Source organism: Sander vitreus, unplaced genomic scaffold (assembly GCF_031162955.1).
Source record: "Sander vitreus isolate 19-12246 unplaced genomic scaffold, sanVit1 ctg310_0, whole genome shotgun sequence".
Classification (NCBI taxonomy): Eukaryota; Metazoa; Chordata; class Actinopteri; order Perciformes; family Percidae; genus Sander; species Sander vitreus.
Genome location: NW_027595460.1, coordinates 47,501 through 54,954, shown reverse-complemented (window position 1 = coordinate 54,954; position 7,454 = coordinate 47,501). Strand labels below are relative to the sequence as shown.

General features: G+C 42.1%; 1 protein-coding gene across 3 annotated transcripts in view; it reads left to right on the top strand.

The window, feature by feature from the left end:
- The first annotated feature begins 3,340 nt into the window (after positions 1–3,340).
- Positions 3,341–7,454, top strand: part of LOC144513656 (hepatic lectin-like) — a 9,790-nt gene continuing 5,676 nt past the window's right edge. The window contains exons 1-2 of one of the 3 annotated variants that reach the window (XM_078244831.1): positions 3,341–3,385; positions 5,749–5,971. In XM_078244831.1, the coding sequence (XP_078100957.1) occupies positions 3,377–3,385; positions 5,749–5,971 (232 nt within the window). In that variant the 5' untranslated portion in view covers positions 3,341–3,376. Of the gene's footprint in view, positions 3,727–3,756; positions 3,959–5,748; positions 5,972–7,454 lie in introns of those variants that run through there. The other 2 variants (XM_078244829.1, XM_078244830.1) reach the window with 2 other exon arrangements.

The window sequence follows — 7,454 nt, the reverse complement described above, 5'->3', positions numbered from 1 at the left end:
CACAAAAACTGATTATGTATACTAGTCTGGTGTGAAGATAGCTGCACAGTTCAGGAACAACTACAGTTCTTTTCTTGTGTAAATATAGATCAGGACTTCAATTTATTGTTATAGTAACGAGACTTGTTTAATGATACACTTTATAACAGCAACTTATATATTTGGACCAGATTTAATTTTGAATTAGTTTTTACAGTCCAATGTTTGTGATAAAAGCTAAACAAAATGTGTGTTATGTATGTGTTTCTAGTCTTTTCAATTAATTTAAATGTAATGAACAAAACAAAAAAATACTTTTCTTAATAATGTATTTAATGACTGTTACCAAATAGAATATATTGAAACAGTATGGATAATTCAAAAATACAATAATTGGGTTTATGCCAATTGAAAAGATGAAATCAAATGTGTGAGAGAGAGACAGGAGAGGTAGAAAGAGTGAGCAGAGAAACTCACAGAACCATAAAACGGAAGGATCAGGTACCAATCAACCTGTAGAACGAGGCTCATACGGCCTGAGCCTCGAGGAATATGAGTATTAATGACTGGGAGGAGTGGCTTCATTTAGACTAACATATTCTTCACGGCCCAGCCAGGTTTCAGTAAGACAGACTGGATCAATGTGATTATCTGATATCAAATCATTTACCAATATTGCTTTAGACGACAGAGATCTAATATTTAATAGTCCACATTTTATTCTCCTATTCTGTTCTATCGTTGCAGTGGTTTTAATTAATTAGGTTGTTGAGTATAGCACCTCGCTGGTTTACGTTTGATTTAATCGGTCTCAGTGGAGGGACAGACACCGTAGTTATGGGACTATGAATGGGTGGCTGCTCCAAAGGAAGCACAGAGGAGCGTGTAGCGCTGTATCTCTGATTACTGATATTATTGATTCTTACTGGAATGATATAGCTGGTCAGTGGGTTAGCGGAGTTATTAGTAAAGGAGTGAGAGCTTTTGGGAGTGGGTGTCTGGTCAGTGTCCTTGTGAGAGTGTTTACGGGATGCAAACAGTCAATCATAGCTCTGAGTATGCAGGGCGTGGTGCAAATTTCCACGTAGTATCTGGCTTCCGCGTGTATTGGGATGAATCCCATCCCTGCTGAACAGGGAGCCACGTTCCCAAAACAGATTAAAGTTGTCAATAAAACCTCTCTTGTGAATGCTGCATGTAAGCTGGAGCCAGGTGTTAAGGGAGAGTAGTGTACTAAAAAGGCATGATCCGCGACCTAGAGATGGAAGTGGGCCCGAAATAAAAACCGACTTCCCAGTGCTTTTTAAAGTCTGAATGAGAGTGGTAAAGTCTCGCCATGTGCGCTTACACTCCTGAATCTGATTGGACATGTCGTTATGTCCACAATGGACCACGATGTGTTTAATAGAGGTCATGAATGAGGGTATCAGGTCCACACGATGTCTGCAACTTTGGCTCCAGGAAAACAGTGTGTGACAGCATTATGAAACCGTAGATCTCTAGTGATCTAGTACTCTAGTACTCTAAAAGTACTGACTAAACAGTTGCAATAGTAGCTAAAAGTACTGACTAAACAGCTGTAATAGTAGCTAAAAGTACTGACTAAACAGCTGTAATAGTAACTAAAAGTACTGACTAAGAAGTTGTAATAGTAACTAAAAGTACTGACTAAACAGCTGTAATAGTAACTAAAAGTACTGACTAAGAAGTTGTAATAGTAACTAAAAGTACTGACTAAACAGCTGTAATAGTAGCTAAAAGTACTGACTAAACAGCTGTAATAGTAACTAAAAGTACTGACTAAGAAGTTGTAATAGTAACTAAAAGTACTGACTAAACAGCTGTAATAGTAACTAAAAGTACTGACTAAACAGCCGTAATAGTAACTAAAAGTACTGACTAAGAAGTTGTAATAGTAACTAAAAGTACTGACTAAACAGCTGTAATAGTAACTAAAAGTACTGACTAAACAGTTGTAATAGTAGCTAAAAGTACTGACTAAACAGCCGTAATAGTAACTAAAAGTACTGACTAAGAAGTTGTAATAGTAACTAAAAGTACTGACTAAACAGCTGTAATAGTAACAAAGTACTGACTAAGAAGTTGTAATAGTAACTAAAAGTACTGACTAAACAGCTGTAATAGTAACTAAAAGTACTGACTAAACAGCCGTAATAGTAACTAAAAGTACTGACTAAGAAGTTGTAATAGTAACTAAAAGTACTGACTAAACAGCTGTAATAGTAACTAAAAGTACTGACTAAGAAGTTGTAATAGCAACTAAAAGTACTGACTAAACAGTTGTAATAGTAGCTAAAGTACTGACTAAACAGCTGTAATAGTAACTAAAAGTACTGACTAAACAGCTGTAATAGTAACTAAAAGTACTGACTAAGAAGTTGTAATAGTAACTAAAAGTACTGACTAAACAGTTGTAATAGTAGCTAAAGTACTGACTAAACAGCTGTAATAGTAACTAAAAGTACTGACTAAACAGCCGTAATAGTAACTAAAAGTACTGACTAAACAGCTGTAATAGTAACTAAAAGTACTGACTAAACAGCTGTAATAGTAACTAAAAGTACTGACTAAGAAGTTGTAATAGTATCTAAAAGTACTGACTAAACAGTTAAATAATACAGTGTAGAAATATTAAATCTGCTCTATATGTGTGTGTGTGTGTCCCTACAGGGCTGAGTGCTGTCTCATCAGCTGCTGGACGTCGGTACTATTTTGTTTATGACAGGATGACGTTTCCTGAAGCCCAAAGATACTGCAGAGAGAAACACACAGACCTGGCCACTGTAGACAACATGGAGGATGTGAAGATCCTGACCAACACGGCAGATTTAGACAACATGTTCTACTCCAGCAACAGCTACGTGAGTTCACTTTTCTCTCTTTCACCTCAAAGTCTTTCTGACAGGAGGTTTGAAACCCTCCATCTATCTATAAATTGCAGGAACGTCTGTCTGTCTGTCTCTCTGTCTGTCTGTCTGTCTGTCTCTCTGTCTGTCTGTCTGTCTCTCTGTCTGTGTTATGCATATATCTCTCGAACCGTTAGTCCAATTGAGTTCAAACTTGACAGGTGTCTTGTTACTACGGGCGTGAGTAAGTGCAGTGCCAAGTTTAACGTTGTTTGGAACTAATAACTAAAACAGTACAAAAGTACAATAGAAACAAATGGAGGAGATTCTGTGTTAGAAAGACTGTAACTTTGAAAGATATCCACAAACAGCTGAAGCCTCAAATTAACTTCAGATAAACATCAAAAATGCTTTGCTACAAGCAGCAATTGCAGAGGCTACTTGGATATGGTGTTTTTGTGATGATATTTCACGGTGAGCAGGTGGGCGGAGCATCCACATTGTTGAGGACCCCTCTGCATCGTCAGCTGATGTCTCAGGTTCACTAGCGTTTCGCCCCTTAACGGAGAATTACAGCCAATTGTTATGTTAATCTTGATCGCTATAGCTACGCGAGTACTTCCATCCATCCATCTTCGTCCGCTTATACGCGAGTACTTGATAGGATAAAAAAAACCGACCCGAATCAGTGCAGGTAACACGGAGTAGCTGCAGCTACGTGTACAAGCGTCCCCTGAGCTAAAACGGCAGTTATCGGGGCAAGTTTTAGAGTGTCTTTGTGCCTCTTAACAGACACAAAATGCAATTAATGTCTGTGCAACATGAACAGGACCCTTACTTGTCAACAAGAGGCGTTTTCAACTCTGTTTCAATCCTGCCGGTGGGTAGCTTGGCCTGTTAGCTGCTAGCTGTTAGCTGTTAGCTGCTAGCTGCAAATCATCACGCAGCAGTTCCGTGTGTATTTGTAGCTCATCCATTTTGTGTGTGATCGATCTAGTGTTGGTAGGTAGGAGGCTTGTCAGTGTCGATCTGTGTGGTAGTTCCCTTAGCCAGGCAAGCAGCCTGGTCTGGTCTGGTGGATGTCTACCGGCAGGATCGAGACAGGGGCCAGGGTAGGTGAATTTAAACAATGTCGGAGTTGAAAACGCATCTTGTTGTCAAGTAAGGGCCCTGTTCATGTTGCACAGACATTTTAATTGCATTTTATGTCTGTTAAGAGGTACAAAGGTGCTCGAAAACTTGCCCGGACAACTGCCGTTTTAGCTCAGTGGACGCTCATACACCTCCTTTCTTATTCACTCTATTCTCACTCATAAAACTGAAGTTAGGGGGAGCTGATTAAACGAGAACAGCAGCACTGTTGTTATGGTCCGACCAGGTTTCAGTTAAACACATAAAATCCAGATTGTGCTTAATAATAAAATCTTTGATTAAAAATGATTTTCCTGCCAAAGACCTGACGTTTCGTTAGTGTGTTTTCATTTTTTGGGACAGGCTGTGGCTGACGAGGAATGGATGCTAAGTTTGCAGTTAAGTGCTTATTCGCCATTCTTTTTCTATTACGTATAACAACATGAATTGAGGAAGAATTTAACACACAGGGCCCGGGCTTGTCTTGGAAAGAGTCATGAGTGCCACTAGGCGTGCAGCCTGGCCCAGCACATATCAGTTAATGCTTGCTGCATTTTGTACACCAGCATCCTTATCAGTTTGGGGAGAAGGAGTTAGCTGCCGTCCTGGCAGAGGTGCCTGGCGTTTTACTTTTGGCTGGGGGCGAACGATGGGAGAAGGAAGAGGGGCATACTTGGTTCCAGCATCCACCAGCTGCCTCATCTGGTCAGTCAACTCCAACATGGGGATGGGGGAAAGAGGGGAGAGCGACGGATCCTCAAAGGTGTCAGGGTTGGTAAGGGGGTTTGAGGGGTGTTGGACGGGTGAAAAGGGAGGTTGAGATTTCTCGTCTCTGCTCTGAGATCTCCCATGGTCAAATCTTTGCTCAGGTGGGGGCTGTGGTGGATCACTGCCGTGCTTTGTTGTCTTCCTCTTGTTTAGATTCCTCTTGTCTCGTGTCCTTGGCCGAGGGAGTAGATGTGTGGCGCAGAAAGTAAAGTAGGCTAGAGGTGAACAGCTTTACTCCTGGCTTGTTAAGGAAAAGTCCATCTGCTTTAAAAAGATGTCTGCGGTCCCAGAAAAAGTTAAAATGATCAATGAACTGCAGACAATGGACAGTACATGCAGTTGGAAGCCATTTGTTCAGTGCCAACAGTCTGCTGAATCTCTCAGCTCCTCTTCTGACTGGCGGTATAGGGCCACTGATTAACACCTTCGCGTTTAGGGAGCTGACTGAGTTCAGCAGATTCATAAAGTCATGATTCAGCACTTCAGACTCTTGCTTTACAACATCATGTGACCCTATATGCAGTATAATGTTCTTCACAGTTGGCTGTACTGTCACGATATCCGGGATTCTTTGGGCCAAGTCAGACACCATGTCTTTGTGAAAACAGAGTATTTTGATGTTTTTACTGCTTTTTATGTCTTTTACAGCAGAGTCACCCACAATCAGAGTTTGAGGCCCAGTCGTACTTTTTGAATTGCTCTCAGTCCTTACCCTGCTGTGTGACGATGAGATGCAATCCAGGTCATCAGATGAAGGTCCAGGGTCCTGCAGCAGAGGAGCAAATCTGTTCTCCACCTGCACACTCGGTTGTTGGGGAAGCATTTTGTTGCCAATTTTCCCTTTTGCAGCTGTCCACGGCTGTGTCCTACTAAGTACAGGGCCAGCCAGTCGTATCACAAATCTCAGGGCGCTGTGCCCGATTAGGTAAACATATGGTCTTCAACAAAAAGCTAGAGCAGAGTCTAATTCTTTATATCTTTTTTTTTTTTTTTTCACAACCAGAGAGCCTGGATAGGACTGTACAATGACCATGTCCCCACCTGGAGGTGGTCACTGTCAGACACAAGTTTCTACAAACCCGGGGAGACGGAGTTCAGACGAGGGGTGTATGGACGACCAGACGCTGGATACAGTGACAAAGTCTGCACAGCGATGGGTTCTAATGGACTCTGGAACGGCAACAGTTGTGACATCAGCTTTTATCCAGTCTGCGCAGATGTCAGAGGTGAGAATATTAACTAGGGAAGTTTCCTTCTCTGCTTCTCTTTGCCTCTTTGTTTACGTTATTCGGGCCTCTGTAGTATCAGTCAGTCACTCCGACAAAAAGCAGCTTTCACACAGGTTAGTGCCATTTAAGGGCGCTTTCACACCTGTAGTTCGTTTGCTTTGATCCAAATCAGTTGGTGAGTTTGTAAACTTGGAGCGATTTGCTTGTTTGGTTTGGTTTCACACCTGGAAAAATCCAAGCGTACCAAAATGCGCCATTACAAATCACACTAGAACGTTCACTCCTCTTATTGGTTGGATGTGTCTGGGAGTGGGAGTAAGAAAGTAAATACAGGAAGAAGCTCCTGTGTTCTGGACTCGCCATGGTCAAACCAGCTCATTTCATTAACATGATCAGACATTGTTTGGCGTGAGACATGAGACCTGCTCTGTTCATTAAAGTGCCCATATGATGCTCATTTTCAGGTTCATAATTGTATTTTAAGGTTGTACCAGAATAGGTTTACATGGTTTAATTATCAAAAAACTCCATATTGTTGTTGTACTGCACAGCTCTCTCTCACTGCTGCAGATCCTCTTTCAGCTGGTCTCTGTTTTAGCTACAGAGTGAGACCTCTTTTCTTCTTCTTCAGTACTATCTTTGATTGCACATGCTCAGTAGCTCAGATGTAGCTCATGTCAGCTAGCTAGCTCCATAGACAGTAAAAGAAAGGCTGTTTCTCCACCTTCAGTCAGTTACAAGGCAGGATTAGCTGGGAGACTTCTTCTAAATGAGGACGCACATGGAAGTAGTTCTTTAGTAGATGATGGTGAACCGGTGTGTGTTGTAGCAGTGCTTTGCTATTGAGAACAAGGTAGCATGCTAGCGTTAGCATTAGCGTTAGAATGCTAACGCTAACGCTAATGCTACGAGCTAACGGTTACGGTTAGCCAGCTCGTTTTGGCTTGTGACGTCACAAGCCGTGCAGATGTTGACCAGCTGACCCGGAGACTGAAGGCAGGACACATTCAGAAACCGTATCTCACTCAGAACAGCATGGAGGGATTTTTTTCAAAGTTTGTATGTGTGTGGAAGCACCAGAGACACCCCAAATCCCAGAAAAAGTGTTTTTTTCATAATATGGGCACTTTAAGACTTCGCTCTGCTCTGCCGGCAATCTGTCTCCAATTTTAGCGGCAGCTGGTTTGACAATGTAGATGCAAGTGACGGACGGCTTGAGCGCTGTCAATTTCTGTGATAGAAACACTGCAAGCTGCTACAGTTAGCTGCTCTGCTGCTGAACACACCTGACTACAGGAGACACTAGCTCAGACTGCTGAACACACCTGACTACAGGAGACACTAGCTCAGACTGCTGAACACACCTGACTACAGGAGACACTAGCTCAGACTGCTGGACACACCTGACTACAGGAGACACTAGCTCAGACTGCTGAACACACCTGACTACAGGAGACATCAGCTCAGACTGCTGAACACA